Source organism: Thalassophryne amazonica, chromosome 13 (assembly GCF_902500255.1).
Source record: "Thalassophryne amazonica chromosome 13, fThaAma1.1, whole genome shotgun sequence".
NCBI lineage: Eukaryota > Metazoa > Chordata > Actinopteri > Batrachoidiformes > Batrachoididae > Thalassophryne > Thalassophryne amazonica.
In genome coordinates this window covers 74,478,350-74,497,995 of record NC_047115.1, presented here as the reverse complement: position 1 = coordinate 74,497,995, position 19,646 = coordinate 74,478,350, and the positions used below count along the sequence as shown (strand labels likewise).

Genomic DNA, 19,646 nt, shown 5'->3' with positions numbered 1-19,646 from the left:
TTCCCACCTGTTCCATGTAAGTGTCACAGGGGGACTGGAGCCTATCCCTGGAGTTTTAGAGGTGGGGCATACCCTGGACAGGCTGCCATGCTATTACAGGCCTGACACATATACACAGACAAACACACTCACGCTCATTTTAGAGCCACAAACACAGGGAACACATGCAATCTACACACAGAAAGGACCAAGTGGCAAGCAAACCTGGGACTTTCTTGCTGTGAGGGAATAGTGCTAACCACTACGCCACCATGCTGTCCTCTTTCAGTACTAAATGCTCTTAAGTTCTCGTAACAGAAAAGGTTCTGTCATTCAGATGAAATGTACTTATTTAAATAGACAATAGTGGAGTAGCATATTTTTAACAGGGTCTGTTTGTAAATATAATCCAGTTGTTACTGATGCAATTTCTTGCTTTGGCCTAACTCTGTCACAGTACAGCATGAGACATCTATTAAAACAACTCATGTTGTTAAAAAGGTTGTGTCCATCAAAGCATTGTACTCTACATAACACCCAGCCACTGGAAGTTTGAACTGCTCCAGTTGTTTATTCTCTCTTCAAGTGTCCTAACAGCTTCATCAGAGCTACCTCTTCTATGGTAAGGAGACGCGTCAATCACATTGTCTCTGTGCCAAGCTGTCAGAAGCATCATTTATGTGTCTTGTAGGAACTTGTAATTCCTTGAACAGGTCCCACTGAGTTTTTTCACATCACATTGCTGTAGCTCAAGGACAGTATCTCTCCTTTTTTCTTTTTCCATAAAATGGCATTGAAGATATGTGATAGCTGTTGATTTAAGCAGCAATTTATTTTGTGAAGGGCAGGTCTGTTCAAAACAGACATGTTTATAATGAGAAAAAGGAACTCATTGTCTGTTTTGTGATTAAAAGCTTTAGAGTGACTTCCCTGTGATGTCATGTAAGGTGTCAATTTTCAGTGATTTATATCACGATGTTTACACTTTAATTTGCAAGTTGACAGTGACACAATTTTTCTAATTTTGCTTTTGGACACTTGTACACTTTGGCAAGGAAACATTTACTGAACTTGACATTGCAGACAATGCTGTTTTCGCTTTGCGGAATCAGTGGAGAGGCTAAGTAAGGAATCACAGTGTCTGGATTTGTGATCAAGACAAACACCAAGTACAAAGGTTGCGTACAGTAGTGTTCAGAATAATAATAGTGCTATGTGACTAAAAAGATTAATTCAGGTTTTGAGTATATTTCTTATTGTTACATGGGAAACAAGGTACCAGTAGATTCAGTAGATTCTCACAAATCCAACAAGACCAAGCATTCATGATATGCACACTCTTAAGGCTTTGAAATTGGGCTATTAGTAAAAAAAAAGTAGAAAGGGGGTGTTCACAATAATAGTAGCATCTGCTGTTGACGCTACAAACTCAAAACTATTATGTTCACACTGCTTTTTTAGCAATCCTGTGAATCACTAAACTAGTATTTAGTTGTATAACCACGGTTTTTCATGATTTCTTCACATCTGCAAGGAATTAATTTTGTTGGTTTGGAACCAAGATTTTGCTCATTTACTAGTGTGCTTGGGGTCATTGTCTTGTTGAAACACCCATTTCAAGGGCATATCCTCTTCAGCATAAGGCAACATGACCTCTTCAAGTATTTTGACATATCCAAACTGATCCATGATACCTGGTATGCGATATATAGGCCCAACACCGTAGTAGGAGAAACATGCCCATATCATGATGCTTGCACCACCATGCTTCACTGTCTTCACTGTGAACTGTGGCTTGAATTCAGAGTTTTGGGGTCATCTCACAAACTGTCTGCGGCCCTTGGACCCAAAAAGAACAATTTTACTCTCATCAGTCCACAAAATATTCCTCCATTTCTCTTTAGGCCAGTTGACGTGTTCTTTGGCAAACTGTAACCTCTTCTGCACATGTCTTTTATTTAGCAGAGGTGACTTTGCGGGGGATTCTTGCAAATAAATTAGCTTCACACAGGCGTCTTCTAACTGTCACAGCACTTACAGGTAACTCCAGACTGTCTTTGATCATCCTGGAGCTGATCAATGGGTGAGCCTGTTGTGTGGGCTGCTGAAGAGGAGGTACTGCTGGCCCACCACCAGAGAGCGCCCTGCCTGAAGTGCGGGCTTCGGGCACAAGAGGGCGCTGCCGCCTCGCGGGAACAGCCGGGAGTGACTCATCAACGATGACAGCCGTCACCAATCACCACGTCATCACTCACCCTACAAGAGCCGGACGACATCTCCACCCCGCTGCCGAGATATCGCCTACCATTAGAGGTAATAATCCTCAGCCGTATCTGTGCCGTATCGCACTCCAACTGTTTGTCTGTCTGTTACAGGAGTACCTGGTTACTTGCGTCAGCTGGAGGCTGAGCTGGTCGGTGACGGCAGGGTGACGGAGCGCACCCTTCACAATCAGTAAGACAAGTGACTGTGTTCATATTTGCGGAGGTGGAGGTGTAATTCCTACCTGCATGAACTGAACTGGTACGAGGAGTTACTGAGTGTCAATCACGCTCACCTCGTTTTCTGTTTTTGTTTCCTGCCAGTAGTACCAGATCCGACAGCCAGAGACGGTGGCCACCTGGGGACTCAGGACTTGGCGGCTCCAGTATCCTCCGGGTTTGGTGGCAGTGGAAATCGTGTGGGATCCGGCTCTTCTCTGGACGGACGTCTCCTATCCTCGAGCCTGCCCACACGTCACCTTTGTACTTTTGACTGTAATCCAAATTCTGCATTTGTCTGTATTTCTTTGTGCACTTTTCACAACAGTAAAGTGTTGTATTTTTGGCTCATCTATTGTCCGTTCATTTGCGCCCCCTGTTGTGGGTCCGTGTCATTACACTTTCCCAACAGGATATCTTGGCCATTCATGGACTCCAAGGGGCGTCAACCAACGATTGAACAACCAATGGAAGAGCAGGGTGCACAGGCGCCAGCGGGAGGCGTGGTAGGTGAGTTGCAGAAAATCCTCACCGCCTTCACTGCTCGGTTGGATTTAATGACCGAGCAGAACGTCATTCTCAATCGCAGGATGGAGGCTCTCACCGCACAGGTGGAAGCGCGCGCACAGGGCGCTGCTGCAGCTCCTCCTCCTGCTGTCCTGGTGCCAAATATAGACGTTCCAGTGATCGTTCAACGAACCCCCTCACCATCCACTGAAGCATACATCAGTCCCCCGGAGCCATACGGAGGCTGTGTGGAGACGTGCGCAGACTTCTTGATGCAGTGTTCGCTCGTCTTTGCACAGCGTCCCGTGATGTACGCGTCAGACTCCAGCCGGGTGGCATATGTAATCAGTTTGCTTCGAGGTGAGGCACGTGCTTGGGCTACGGCGCTTTGGGAGCAGAATGCGCGGCTCCTAACAGCATATACTGGGTTTGTGAGGGAGGTCCGGCTGGAATACTACTGCGCTCCGCGCCGCCTTTGTAAACGGACTGTCGTCGGTCCTGAAGGAGCACCTGGCGGCTAAGGATGAGCCGCGAGACGAAGGACGTGGCCGGGCACGCGCCGTCCCTCTCCCTTCCGGGTCCGAAAAGGTTCCGCCCCCCCCACGCTCCACAGCCTCAGCGCCCCGTGTGGCAACAGCTCCCCCTGCTGACGATACTATGGACACGAGCAGGGCTAAATTAAGAGCTTCTAACAGACAGAGGAGACTGGCCCGCGGGGAGTGCTTTATCTGCGCCTCAAGCGACCATCAGCAGAGAGACTGCCCCAAGCAGTTAAACACCAACGCCCGCCCTTAGAAACTGGGCTAAGGGTGGGCCAAGAAATTCACGTGGGACATACACGTATTTCTGCACGTCTCCCAGTTACGATCCTGAGTGGGGATCTAACCCTTCAAGCCCCAGCACTGGCGGACACGGGGTCAGAAGGGAATCTGCTGGACAGCAGATGGGCAAGGGAAGTAGGGCTCCCTCTAGTGGCGCTCCCTACACCATTGAAGGTGCGGGCACTAGATGGCACTCTTCTCCCTTTAATCACACAAAAGACACTACCTGTAACTCTGGTAGTGTCTGGGAATCATCGGGAGGAGATTGAGTTTTATGTGACTCCTTCTACTTCCCGTGTAATTTTGTGCTTCCCGTGGATGATAAAACACAATCCCCGGATTGATTGGCCGTCTGGGGTTGTGGCTCAGTGGAGCGAAACCTGCCACCGGGAGTGTTTAGGATCCTCGGTTCCCCCCGGTTTGACTGCTAACGAGGAGGTTAAAGTCCCCCCAATCTGACGGCGGTGCCTGAGGAGTACCACGATCTTGCTGACGTCTTCAGCAAAGATCTGGCACTCACTCTTCCCCCTCACCGGCCGTACGATTGTGCCATTCATTTGATTCCGGGCGTTGAGTACCTGTCCAGCAGGCTGTACAACCTCTCACGTCCTGAACGCGAATCAGTGGAGACCTACATCCGGGACTCGTTAGCTGCCGGGCTGATCCGGAACTCCACCTCCCCGATGGGTGCTGGTTTCTTTTTTGTGGGCAAGAAAGACGGCGGACTCCGTCCATGCATTGATTACAGGGGGCTGAACGAGATCACGGTTCGCAGCCGATACCCTCTGCCCCTGTTGGATTCAGTGTTCACGCCCCTGCATGGAGCCCAAATATTCACCAAACTCGATCTTAGGAATGCGTATCACCTGGTTCGGATCCGGAAGGGAGACGAGTGGAAGACGGCATTTAACACCCCGTTAGGTCATTTTGAGTACCTGGTTATGCCGTTCGGCCTCACCAACGCCCCCGCGACGTTTCAGGCCTTGATAAATGACGTCTTGCGGGACTTCCTGCACCGATTCGTCTTCGTATGTCTAGACGATATACTCATCTTTTCCCCGGATCCTGAGACCCATGTCCAGCATGTACGTCAGGTCCTGCAGCGGTTGTTGGAGAACCGGCTGTTTGTGAAGGGCAAGAAGTGCGAGTTCCACCGCACTTCTTTGTCCTTCCTGGGGTTTATCATCTCCTCCAACTCCGTCGCCCCTGATCTGGCCAAGGTTGCGGCGTTGAGAGATTGGCCCAAACCCACAAGCCGTAGGAAACTGCAACAGTTCCTCGGCTCAACAAATTTTTACAGGAGGTTCATTAAGGGCTATAGTCAGGTTGTTAGCCCCCTGACAGCCCTAACCTCCTCTAAAGTCCCCTTCACCTGGTCGGATCAGTGCGAGGCCGCGTTTAGGGAGTTGAAACGTTGGTTTTCGACTGCACCAGTTCTGGTGCAGCCCGATCCCAGCTGCCAGTTTGTGGTTGAAGTGGATGCCTCTGACTCAGGGATAGGAGCCGTGCTGTCCCAGAGTGGGGAGTCCGACAAGGTTCTCCACCCATGTGCCTATTTTTCACGCAGGTTGACCCCAGCTGAACGGAACTATGACGTGGGCAATCGGGAACTCCTCGCGGTGAAAGAGGCTCTTGAGGAGTGGAGACGTCTGTTGGATGGAGCTGCGGTACCATTCACGGTTTTCACGGACCATCGGAACCTGGAATATATCAGGACCGCCAAGCGGCTGAACCCCAGGCAAGCCCACTGGTCATTGTTCTTTAGGCGTTTTGACTTCCGGATCACCTACCACCCCAGGACCAACAATCAAAGATCGGACGCCTTGTCCCGGGTTCACGAAGACAAAGTCAAAACAGAGCTGTCGGATCCGCCGGAATCCATCCTACCTGAGTCCACTATCGTGGCCACCTTCACCTGGGACATGGAGAAGACCGTCCGGGAGGCCCTGGCACGGAACCCGGACCCAGGAACAGGACCGAAGAACTGCCTCTACGTCCCACCAGAAGCCAGAGCTGCAGTCCTGGACTTCTGTCATGGTTCCAAGCTCTCCTGTCACCCAGCGGTGTGAAGGACCGTGGCAGTGGTCCGGCAGCGCTTCTGATGGGTGTCCATGGAAGCCGGCGTCCGGGAATACGTCCAGGCTTGTACCACCTGTGCCAGGGGCAAGGCAGACCACCAAAGAACACAGGGACTCCTCCAGCAGTTACCCGTGCCTCATCGCCCCTGGTCCCACATCGGCCTGGACTTTGTCACGGGCCTCCCGCCGTCCCAGGGCATGACGACCATCCTCACGATAGTGGACCGATTCTCCAAGGTGGCCCACTTCGTAGGCCCTCCCGAAGCTCCCAGCGGCCCAGGAGACAGCAGACCTCCTGGTCCACCACGCCGTACGTCTGCATGGGATACCAACAGACATTGTCTCGGATCGTGGTCCCCAGTTCTCCTCTCAAGTCTGGAGGAGTTTCTGCAGAGAACTGGGGGCCACCGTGAGCCTCTCGTCCGGGTATCACCCACAGACGAACGGACAGGCAGAACGGGCCAACCAGGAAGTGGAACAGACCCTACGCTGTGTGACTTCCGCGCACCCGACGGCCTGGAGTGAACATCTGGCCTGGATCGAGTACGCACATAACAGTCAAGTGTCCTCCGTTACCGGCCTCTCCCCATTTGAGGTGTGTCTGGGGTACCAGCCCCCATTGTTTCCCGTCGTGGAGGGAGAGGTCGGTGTGCCCTCGGTCCAGGCCCACCTGCGACGATGCCGTCGGGTGTGGCGCGCCGCCCGTTCTGCCTTGCTGAAGGCCCAGACCAGGGCTAAAGCCCTTGCAGACCGCCGGCGTTCCCTGGCCCCGGCTCCTGGACGTCCGTCGGAAGGGCCAGGGGTTCCAGTACTTGGTGGACTAGGAGGGGTATGGACCTGAAGTATGCTCCTGGGTGAAGAGGAGCTTCATCCTGGACCCGGCCCTCCTGGCCGACACCCCGACAAGCGTGGTCGGGCACCAGGAGGCGCCCGTTGAGGGGGGGGTCCTGTTGTGTGGGCCGCTGAAGAGGAGGTACTACTGGCCCACCACCAGAGAGCGCCCTGCCTGAAGTGCGGGCTTTGGGCACAAGAGGGCGCTGCCTCGCGGGAACAGCCGGGAGTGACAGTTGTCACTCATCAATGATGACAGCTGTCACCAATCACCACGTCATCACTCACCCTACAAGAGCCGGACGACATCTCCACCCCGCTGCCAAGATATCGCCTACCATTAGAGGTAATAATCCTCAGTCGTATCTGTGCCGTATCGCACTCCGTTTGTCTGTCTGTTACAGGAGTACCTGGTTACTTGCGTCAGCTGGAGGCTGAGCTGGTCGGTGACGGCAGGGTGACGGAGCGCACCCTTCACGATCAGTGAGACAAGTGACTGTTCAGGTTCTGTAAAAGACTGTGTTCATATTTGCGGAGGTGGAGGTGTAATTCCCACCTGCATGAACTGAACTGGTACGAGGAGTTACTGAGTGTCAATCACGCTCACCTCGTTTTCTGTTTTTGTTTCCTGCCAGCAGTACCAGATCCGACAGCCGGAGACGGTGGTCACCTGGGGACTCAGGACTTGGCGGCTCCAGTATCCTCCGGGTTTGGTGGCAGTGGAAATCGTGTGGGATCCGGCTCTTCTCTGGACGGACGTCTCCTATCCTCGAGCCTCCCCACACGTCACCTTTGTACTTTTGACTGTAATCCAAATTCTGCATTTATCTGTATTTCGTTGTGCACTTTTCACAACAGTAAAGTGTTGTATTTTTGGCTCATCTATTGTCCGTTCATTTGCGCCCCCTCTTGTGGGTCCGTGTCATTACACTTTCCCAACAGAGCCTTTGCCATTCTGGTTATTCTTCTATCCGTTTTGATGGTTTTCTGTTTTCTTCCACGCGTCTGTTTTTTTTGTCCATTTTAAAGCATTGGAGATCATTGTAGATGAACAGCCTATAGTTTTTTGCACCTGCGTATAAGTTTTCCCCACTCCAATCAACTTTTTAATCAGACTACGCTGTTCTTCTGAACAATGTCTTGAACGTCCCATTTTCCTCAGGCTTTCAAAGAGAAAAGCATGTTCAACAGGTGCTGGCTTCATCCTTGCATAGGGGACACCTGATTCACACCTATTTGTTCCACAAAATTGACAAACTCACTGACTGAATGCCACACTACTATTATTGTGAACACCCCCTTTTCTACTTTTTTTACTAATAGCCCAATTTCATAGCCTTTGATACATCTGAATTTTTCTTTGTGCGTATAACAGTTTTAGCATATGCCATGTTTCAATAGAAAATCCATGAAAGTGTTTGTACATGAGTCCCCAGGGCTTTCAGTAACTACATGGACTTGGTCATCAGAAGTGTATCTGTATGCAATAAAAGTGTCAAACCTGTACAGACATTCACATATCATGGCAGTGACATTCGTTTTTCTGGGTTCTCATCCTTTGAGATTGAAAGATGACTGGAAAGACCTTATAGGGTCATGAGGCCGCTAGACATTAGTGTTTGGCGGTGCCAGTATCTTTTGAAGGAGATCGACGGTTCCATTGTTTATGGTCCAGATGCTTGCTGTCTAACTGTATGGTTGTGAGATTTCAGTGCCTACCAGTGACCTATATAACCACTATAAGCTGTTCAAGCTGCCCGTCAGTGTGTTGTTATTACTCTGTTAGGCAATTGTAGTTGACACATGGAAATGCTTTAAAACATATTAAATAGATATAGATGGTGAATTTGGATAGGTGTGGTGATACCAATTGTCTGCCTGAGTGGTTACCAACCAGGAAGCAACATGTTTCTGTAATGTGGTGAATGTGACGCTGTGCAGCCCCAGTGCATGCTCCTAGACCTGACTTATGACAATTTATCAGTTCTTTTTTATAGAAAATTATAATTCAACATTAGTGATGTAAACCAAACTAAAAAAATCTTGGGACATTGTTTTGATGGTTGTGCTGTATCAACAACTATTTCAATATATTTCAGCTTTAGCACACTTCAGATATTTTAGACTTCAGTGGAAGGCTGATACTCGTTTTTATTATGGTTAATAGAGATTTTGTTACTGTAAATGAAAGTTCTACCCTGCATTGGCTTGAGGTCTGATAAATGCATGCATTGCTTGATCGGTCATTGCTCAGTAAAGCCTCGGTCCCACCGAATAATGAAGGCTGAAGAAGGAGCCACACATGGGTGTGGGGTGATTTTTTGAAGAATGACCCACGTTTTCATCTTAACACGTATCCACTATGAAGGTGCCACTATGTGCCTCTCTGTACCCCGCAAGTGCAGCGTAGCAGCCTCTAGTGAGCCACGACCGACCTGTCATTACAGCCTCGAATGGCTTGCATCAGCCACACTAAGCCACGTAGTGCCATGATAGCGCCATGATAACGCCATGTTGGCGCACGTTTAGGCATGAGTTTGGTCCAAACCTCCAGCCCTCCCATACCTGGTCCCTTCAAAGTGTGGGTTTTCAATTCACAGATTCACAGCAGCATTTAAAGATGTCCCTTCTTTTTTGTTTTTTAACGCAGTCCAAAAATAGACACTCCATCACAGTTCTGCAGTTGTGCGCTGTGCGCCAGGCCGCAGTCCACCTGTAATGCACCAGACCAGCTAGACCCGAACCATGGGTTCCTGGAGAGCCGCCTCTGTGCTCCTCGCTGGCTCCGCGGCTCTCTGGCTTTTTTTTTTTTTTTTTTTGCGGCTTTAAACACACAAAACTTTGTCCGTTTATTTCTGCAAAATCGCTCTTTTGCGCGCGCGCTGTTGTTGTCCTTTCATGGACAGCCGCCTCTCTGCTCTTTCTGGCTTCCGTTCCATCTTGCTGGCTTTATTTTTTCCCTGGCTTTAAGCACAATCATTTTTATAACGTGATTCCACTTTTGACTTTGTGTTCGTGTTTATTTCTGCAAAAGCGCTCTTTTGCGCGCAGTGCCGTTCTGCATATAGAATGAGGTGGCCGTTTTATTATATACACCTGTGGATCATTTTCAATATATATATTTCTTTATTTCTTCCGCAGCTTACAAGTCACCATGATACAACTTTTAACTTTGTGTTATGTCTTCAAAATTGCTCTTTTGCGCGCTCTCCACCTGTGTTGCCGCACAGCTCCTGCTCTTAGCTGCTCCACTGGAGTTATTATCTTCCATGGCTTTAAACACACATCCACTTTCACGCAGTCACCCAAATTTTAACTTTGTGTTCGTCCAATATTGACTGAAATATCACTCTTTTGTGAACTGGCGTTCTGCCTAAATGCTCGTTTGAAGCGTGATGAGTCACTACTGCCTCAGTGCGCACACACAGCGGAGCTCATGTGATATATTAATTCCAGAAGGATTACAGGTATTTTCGGCATCCAAGGTTTGACAGAAAATGATTAATCTGCTACAAAATAATTATTTTATTTAGAGTCCAGCGCACAGAGCAGGTGGAATTTGGTGCGCAAAGAGAAGACCCGCTCCAAAAATAGCCTCTCAGGTCCTGCCTCAGTGCGCGCACACAGTGATCCATTAACAAGATATTAAATCAACATACATTTACATACAACAGACATCAACATACAAACATACTTTTATAGCAAGGAACTGTTTTATCAAGCTATAAAAAACATTAAAAATAATTACCTTAAGCTGCTCAAAATACATCCCATATGGAGAAGGAAAGAGAGGAAAAAAAGTGTCCAGATGAAACAGTCCTCTGATGCCAGAAGTGATTAGAAGTGTTTTCAACATCCAAGGTTTGGCAGAAAATGATTAATCCACTACAAAATATATAGAGTCCAGCGCACAGAGCAGGTGCAGTTGTGTGCGCAAGAGGAGGAGCCGCTCCAAAAATAGCCTCAGGTCCTGCGAAGGTGCCAGGCGCACGGATAATGGACTTTTTGCAGACTCATAAGCACCACGCAAATGCCTCTAAGCCGTCGCAGTAACTCAAACACAAACTGCACCACGCTGTTGTTGCTAAATTTTGAACATCTTGAAATTAGCGCCACGCTCAGAGAGGAGCCTCGTTAACTGAAGATAATGCCTCTAAGAGCCACTCTGAGCCACTATAATGCCACGATAGCTCACGAAACAAAAAAAACAGGGTGCGTGGCTCCTTCTTCACTCCTTCTTCACTCGGTGGGACCCAGGCTTAACATGTATTAGCTCCATAGACTGTATATATGCTGGACAATGCCTGTGTGACATCAAGCATTGGTTTTCTGTAGATACCTGGAACAGCCAAAATGACCCTCTTGTCTGGGTATTGCCATGTCGACAGCCCCGCCCACACTGATTCACAATGAACTCATTAATGCGTTAAAGAGTGGAGCGTGGGTGGCTCAGTGTGGGACAAAAAAAGCCTGAACACCCGCCCCCCACTCCCCCGAGTCTGAAGTACCAGCTAAAGGCCCTGCCACACCTTAACAATTAACCAGCGTTTGCCGACAGCCCCGTTTCCACCAAGTGGTTCGGGTCGGTACTGCACAGCGCGGTGCGGGTCAGAAACACAGTAATTTAACATTATTTTATTTTTTATTTTCACTTTTTTATCTTGGTAGACCATTTTCACTGTGTACAGAATGCTGATGAGTTGACTGGCTGTGGTAAACGCAATCTGTGAATGAATGGAGTGCTGTGACTCTATAAATTTTCAAAGCGCCGAGCGGTTGCTTTCTGATCAGGTCCGCTGATCTGCGTACTTGATCAGGTCATCACAGACCTGAATAATGAAACACTGTGATGATTTATACTTTTAAAGTTCCAGTTGACTGCGACCAGGTGTGATCAGACCTGAATGAAGTGATCTGGTGATCTGTCAGCACCAACAGATCACAGCGACGGCGCTTTAAAAGTTTAAAGATTCACAGCACCTCATTCACGTCTGATCACACCTGATTGATCAGGTCATCTAATGATCACATGGACAGTGCTGGCGCTTTAAAAGTTTAAAGAGTTACAGCGCTTTATTTGATCCCACCTGATTGTGATCGACTGGTGCTTTAAAGGTTTATATCATTGCAGTGCTTCTGTGTGATCAGAGCACAACACTGGCATCCTCTGAGAAGTGCATGTGGAGCAGAAAAACCACAGAGGGACTTGTTTCCAGCCACACTTTGTGTGGCTACATGACGGATCGGACTGCAGCGAACACAATTTACTCAGTGTGTGATTGAAACTGTCTGCATGAGGACTGCAGGTTTCATCCAATCACTGGCCAGCATTAATGGACGTATTTCGACTTATGAGTAAAACGTGCGCAAACAATCGCATAACTTACCTATACAATTTGTCCCGCGTGTGACGGACGTATGTGTCATACTCTGGCATGCATTGAAAATTTTCAGCATGCCCAAGATTTGTCCAGGAGCTCAGCGTATTAGGACATATATCAGTGAGCTTCAACGTGCTTCAGCATGCTCTTAACTTATAAAAAACTTACTCTTAACTTATTAGACTTATGGCAGCGTTTTTTAATATGGTTGGCATATGCTGGCGAAATCTTCAAGGTGTGACAGGGTCTTAACAAGCATACCACTATTCAGATGTTTATTACTTCATATTTTTGGGAACTGTGCTGTGGTTCTCTTACCTATTGACTTTGGTGTGGACAGTAAAAGGTATCAACCATGTATTTCCTCAGTAATCAAGGAGGTGATGGTCTAGTGGTTAAGTGTTGGGTGTCAGACCAGAGGATCCTCAGTTTGAACCCAAACCAAACCAGACAATCACTAAGGGCCCTTGGGCAAGGTCTGTAATTCCCAAACTGCTCCTGATGTGAGCGCCTTGCATGGTGGCACCCCAACATTGGTGCGTGAGTGTGTCTGTGTGAATGGGTGAATGTGAGGCATCATGTAAAGCACTTTGAGCTTCTGATTCAGATGGAAAAGGACTATATAAATGCAGTCCATTTACTATTTAATCGTATTAAGTGGACCTACTGACAGCTGCTAAAAGTGCTAACACCGTTAGCATACAACATTAAATAAGATAACGTTTTCACTCAGCGTGACTATTGCAACAGATGATCCATTAAAATGTTTCAGCATACAACAATTCTAGCTTTGGATTTGCCACAGTTTTCCCAGTAAGGTTTACAGAAAAATAAAAAATATACTCTTAAAAAGTCCTTGGTGTCCTGCTGAGCTCAGATGTCATTGTGTGTAGCTTTGAAACATTCTCAAAATCTCCTAGTACGATAGTGCCCCTTTGTTGATTCATTCACTTTAATTTGATATTGGAAAAACATTGTATTAGAGTACATGAGAACAGGGCTGGTCAAACAAAACAAAACAAAAAAACCTTTTTTCTAAAAAGTCATGATTTTTTTTTTTTTTTTTTCGATTTCAGTTGACTTTTATTGATTTAAATTGACTTTTTTCATTTTCATTTATTTTACTCTTCTAAGTGAGACTCTACAAATAATATCATTAGCTATAATCTTTATTGACATGTTAAAACATAAAGGTGCACATACAGTACAACATGTACAAGTGCCATTAATTAATGGTACTGATTTCATATTTCAGTGATGTTTTAAGTACTGATTCCTTTAAAAAAATAATTTGTGATGATTTTTTTTGCAGCAATTTAAATCATACCAGCCCTGCATGAGAAATAAAATATTCATACAGAAGTATTTTGTTTCATGAAATTTGGTGGAATATATTCTTATCTGTCTGTCTGCCTGTCTGTGTATGTTTCTATGAACGTTTTAATTTATTTGCTGAATGCTAGTGGAATGTGAGCATATGTTTGGTGGGAAATAAAGCATTATTCTTACTTAAAGAGGAGACATTTTCTGCATTTCAGCACACCATGCAGCTTTAATTTATGTTGTTTATCTTGCAGCATTCATCCTGGCAGTTTTTTCCCCCCTAAAGAAAATGCACCTCTAATGCGCCCATTCTTTAATCGCAGCACTCACAGTTGAAGGTGTGTGTGGGTTGGAGTCTGAAAGCAGCCTCTGGCACGAAGCACCTGTTGGGTCCATGGTGTTTGTCTCTGCGGCTCGCTCTGACACATCCCTCAACAACCATGGCTGGCAGCCCAAAATATTCCCTTAACCACCAATGACGCAAATGCTGCTGCTGCCAACACCTAATAATGGCTTTTCATGTTTTCTCTCCTTGTCTGTGTCTTTCATTTTTACCTCTGCTGTTAATGTAGCTATTTTTTTTAACTGCTCCTTGTTAAGTGTTGGCTCAAGGTGTTAGTACATACTTACTATACAGTAGCTGAAAGAGTTCCATAAAACACCTAACACGAATGTTGCGTGTCTCACCCTGACAAACAACTCACTTTCTGTTTGTGCAAAAGTCTTCAGGTATTCCTGTTAAAATGTTAATGCTGACTTTACAGCTAGCACTTAGAAACAATTAAGTGACCAACTTATGTAAACTAACCTGGTGCCATCTATATTCTAATAGCCAAGTGGCCTCTCTCTGTGTGTGTGTGTGTGTGCGTGTGTGTGTGTGTGTGTGTGTGTGTATGGCTTCAGTCACGCAAAAACCGGGGAGAGCTGACATTTGCTATTTGGCATCCTTATGTGTTTTGGATCAAAAGGATGAATGCTGTGAAAACGGAAAGTTGATAGGACAAATATTTTTAGAGAAAATAGTGGTTTTAATTAACCAGCAAACAATGGATGCTTTGTTGCAATGCACCATGGGAGTTCGGGGTGTTGAGTTTTTAAATGTTGTTATTGTGGTTTATGTTAGTGTTATTGATTTATTGTGATTTTTGTAGCTCAATTGGTTTTGTCAGTTTAGATAACTGTCAGGTTGCTATCACCATGAGTGACTTAAGATTCATGTTAGTACCATGAGTGAAATGTTTAGTGGTTTTAATGTCTTCACCCGCTGTCTTTGTCAAATTAAAACCACCTGCTTACAGCAGCTGTGCGTGGAAGTGCAACTTCGATCTTGGACAAACAGAGCACACCTGACATTTGCTGTTTGGCATACTTGTGTATTTTGGGTCAAGGATGAACGGCGCCAAAACGGAACACTGATAGGACTAATAGTTTTGGAGAAGTTATGACTATTATCTAATGTTGCTGATTACATTTTGGAATCACATGCCTTTCCAGCAGGGGGCAGTAAATCATCTTTATATTAAAAGCGCGAGTGTAAGTGCGATGTATAAATATGTTAAAAATACATGGATGATACAAGAAAGTGAAAACACTTATTTCCGTTGTGGTCCATTTAAAAAATCAAATGACAAAATAGAAGTAATAATAATTTAAAAACAAGAATAAATAATTATCACGTGTATATGATAACAACAACCTAAACAATTTATAAATATAGTAATACAGTAAATTAACATTAAAAATTGTTACATAATTAACAGGAAATAAAAGGGTTGAGTTCCTCTTGTAAAAATTGTTGATGTCTAAGGTTCTAAAAACATTCTGTACTCTCATGCCATTCTAAGTCATTATTTAATTTATTATCACCCTTGAAAAATGTCAGCTACCTATTTTGTAAGCACGACCCAATCTAGAGCCCATGGATCCCCACGTGCAACATACTAGTCTGTGTGTAAACTAGCAGTGGACATTTAGATCTTTCAGAAAATGGGCTATAAAAAAGGTGATTATGCCAGGATTTTGATTGATCTCATAAATTCCTCAGCTGCAGTGATTACATTCCACAAGTAGCAGATGGTTTGCTGAGGCCATGTGACGCATATTGCTGGAAGCAGGATGAAAAACAAAACCTTTTTTAAACCATTTGAACCTCAGAGGTGTAGTTTCTCCCTGAAGCTTTATCATTTTGTTTTTCTGTTTCTGTGTATGCATGCAGGTATATTACTGCACTCACAGACTCTGAGGAAGAAGATCTAAGTGATGCAGAACAGACGGATGAAGAAGAACATGTGGACAAGTTATCAGCTCTTCTTCAGCAAGTTGACAGTTTGCATCGTGGTTCTGAATCTGACAAGAGAGAAAGTCTGAGAATCCTCTTGGAGCACACAGAAGAGGTGTGTTAATTTTGCTGCCGAGTGCTTTGGAAGACTTTATCCATATACAGAATAAAGTGTCTGAACACTTTGATCTAATTGTTTTTAGTTTGGGCAGACCTCCACATTTCTTTGGCGACTCATCCGAGCCTATAGCGACATCCATGACATAAGTTCTACCATGGAAGAGAAGAAGACCCATGCTGAAAGTGGTAATCTCAAATGTTCTATCAAGCCTTAGTGTGGAGATCATTTACCAGTTGTACCACTATGACTCCAAACTGGTGTTGTTATTGATTGACATAGACCAAATTATAGTAATAATGATAAACACAAGACTTTTCACACATAATCACCTCACAATTTATGGCAATGGCTGTGTGGCACAGTGTGCTACATACAGAATCAACAGGTGTGTGTTGACAGTTTAAAAAAAAAAATTCCAGAATCTATTTTTAGAACCAGAGCATCACCAAAATATTTTTTCAGTCCAAAACCTAAACTCAACCCCTACATAATAATATCAATAATCAGTCCACGTTACATTGTGACTTACCATGCTTCATTGAGGCAAACAACACATACACTTGATTTTCATATACCCTCTTTCCAAAGGGGCAAGAGTCAGTTACAGGGGTTGGCTGAAAGTTCTGCCTCCTACAGGGTTATTTCAATAACAAGCAAGATACGCACATGAATGGCATATGTACTTAAAGCTTGAAATGTTCTCTATGAGGCAGTGTTGTTACTTTTCCACATAGTCATCTTACCTTTCCACACACTTACATGAATGCTGGACAAGTTGTTGTGTCCCATCGGTGAAGAAATCGCATATGTTCTCTCTGCACCAGTGGCACACAGCTGCTTGAACCTCTGCATCATTAGTGTAATGGTGTACCGTCAGGTGTTCTTTCAGTTTGGGGAAAAAGGAAAAAGTCACAGAGCACGAGATGTGGACTATAAGGCAGGTGTTGTAAGATCTTGTAAAATTTGAGCCACTGCAGTGCATCCAGTATTTTTAAGTCTGACATTGTCATATTGAAGTATTGTATCTTTTCCACAGCACCCACTTTGAAAAAGCATGTAGCTTTGTCAGTGTCCATATATTGGTCAGATTTGGCAGTGTTCTCTTGTGGTGCAGCAGACAACAGAATATTTACAAATGAAGCACCACATTCAGCATCCTTAGACACTCTTTTGAAAAAACCGACTGGCCACTTAAATTTTCAATAAGCGGCCAGGTAAGGGTCAGTTGAAGAATTACACAGGGGTCAAACTTTAAAATGCCTCAATCATATTGAAAACTATACCACATTATTTGTATGAACATAAAGATTCCAAAAAGTTATAGTTTGGACTATCTATGATTTGCTGCGGCAACCCCTAACAGGAGAATCTGAAAGAAGAAGAAGAGGACTATCTGTGACTAAATGTTATGGAATTATGGGGTAAAAACAGCAAGAATAGTGGCAAAGGTCAATTTCAGTTGGTCCAGGGGTCAAAAGTTAAAGTTGCTTAAATTTTGGAAAAAGTGATGCAAATTATTGGTTGAGTTAATAAGGTTTTTAAAAAAGGAATAGTTTGCACCATGTGTCATGCTTAGTTATCATGTTATGGGGTAACATATGCCACATGTCATGGAGTCCAATGGACGTCGATATTGTTTGACCTTTACTTTGGAGACTAAGCATTCAAATGGCTAGTTCGTTTTTCAAAAGAGTAATGTCTAAGGAGTATTTGTGGCAGATTTGGTGCTAGCATCTCCATTTGAAGGATTGTTTGTTATCTGCTGCACTATTGTTTAAAAAAAGTCAGTGAGGACTGTGCCATTGCAGTCCCAAAAAAAATGGTCATCAAGACCTTTCACACAGAAGGGCTGACTTTAAATATTCGCCCTTCAAACTTCTTTTCCACCTCCTGGCTGTACTGACGTCCACACAGGTGTTGCTATGGACAACACTCTGTCAGTGAATACACAACCCTCTGCTGTGAGGAATTCAGTAACAGCACATTATTGCACGTTGTTGCAAGTTGCCATTATTGCAGACTATTGTGTGCATGTGTTATGTTAAAGGGGATTCTGTGCATGCCTGAAAATGCAGAGTAAACTGATTGGTATAAAGATAATCAGTAAGTAAAGCATTATTCTCATACCAGTTTCGCATTGATATCTTGCTTATTATGGAAATAATTGCATCTGAGGCAGAACTTTTCAGGCGACATTTGTACAGTACAGAGATTCTGTCCTGCTTCCTGTAGAGGAACTCACTCAAGTAACAACATACCTTACAAGTTTGAGGTCAGTATAACAAGAAACCATATTTGCCTGTTGTAACAAAGGTCTTTGAAAAACAGTGTACAATACCATTTCATGTTTGTTGTCTGCCTACACTTTGTACAGTAGAGCAGAGTGGGAGGTTTTTTTAGTTTTAAACTAAACTTGAGACTGGATGGACCAGTTTCTCTGTAATCCTTCCTCATCATATTGCCGCTAATCATTGCTAGGTGCTTCCTGCAAACCAACCTATGTCAAAGGATTTGACGGGGCAAGAGACACAGATATCTAATAGACATTTAGATTTTGCAAAAAGGATGGAAATGGTTGTGAATATTTGAGTCTAAATCTGCTAAGGGGTAATAATATGTAACATCATTTAAAACTTCAAATCCATTTATTTATGAATCAGAGTTTTTTAATTAAACTTTGATAAGTGACTTAATTATACAAATGAGTGAAAACATAGTGCTTTCAACACATTTCTAAAAAAATATCCCTTAATTTTCCAAATCTATCCTTATGTACAGTGCATCTGGAAAGTACACATTTTATGTTACAGCCTTATTCCAAATGGATGAAATTCTTTTTTTTCCTTTCCAAACTTCCACACACAATATCCAATAATAACAATGTGAAAAGTTTTTTTTTTATTATTTTTGCAAATTTATTAAAAATTAAAAAACTAAGAAATCGTGTACGTAAGTATTCACAGCCTTTGCCATGAAGCTCAAAATTGAGCTCAAGTGCATCCTATTTCCACTGATCATCCTGGAGATGCTTCTTCAGCTTAATAGGAGTCCACCTGGGGTAAATTCAGTTGATTGGACATGATTTGGAAAACCACACACTTGTCCCACTCCATAATGACACTCACCACTCCATAATGACACTCACCACTCCATAATGACATTCTTTTAAAAAGTTTCTTTTTTTGTTTTGTTTTATTTTGTTTTGATTTTTTTTTTGAACATCAGAGCACAAGCCAAGCATGAAGTCAATGGAATTGTCTGTAGATCTCCGAGACAGGATTGTTTCGAGGCACAAATCTGGGGAAGGGTACAGAAACATTTCTGCTGCTTTGAAGGTCCCATTAAGCACAGTGGCCTCCATCAATCATAAATGGAAGAAGGTCGGCTCTACCAGGACTCTTCCTGGAACTGGCTGCCCATTTAAACTGAGTGATCGAGGAAGAAGGGCCTTAGTCGGGGAGGTGACCAAGAACCCGATGGTCACTCTGTCAGAGCTCCAGCATTCATCTGTGGAGAGAGGAGAACTTTCCAGTTGGATAACCATCTCTGCAGCAATCCACCATTTAGGCCTGTATGATAGAGTGGCCAGATGGAAGCCATTCCTTAGTAAAAGGCACATGGCAGTCCACCTGGAATTTGCCAAAAGGCACCTGAAGGACTCTGAGACCATGAGAAACAAGACAATGATCCTAAGCACACAGCTGAGGTATCAAGTAGTGGGTTCATGACAACTCTGTGAATGTCCTTGAGTGGCCCAACCAGAGCCCGGACGTGAATCTGATTGAACATCTCTGGAGAGATCTGAAAATGTCTGTGCACTGATACTCCCCATCCAACCTGATGGAGC

At 44.7% G+C, this 19,646-nt stretch overlaps 1 protein-coding gene across 2 annotated transcripts in view; it reads left to right on the top strand.

Annotated features, from left to right (window-relative positions):
• The window catches only part of LOC117523519 (regulator of microtubule dynamics protein 2), a 143,139-nt gene that overhangs the window by 47,941 nt on the left and 75,552 nt on the right, over positions 1 to 19,646 (top strand). For both annotated transcript variants that reach the window (XM_034185075.1, XM_034185074.1), the window contains exons 3-4: positions 15,616 to 15,793; positions 15,882 to 15,984. In XM_034185075.1, the coding sequence (XP_034040966.1) occupies positions 15,616 to 15,793; positions 15,882 to 15,984 (281 nt within the window). The remainder of the gene's footprint in view (positions 1 to 15,615; positions 15,794 to 15,881; positions 15,985 to 19,646) is intronic.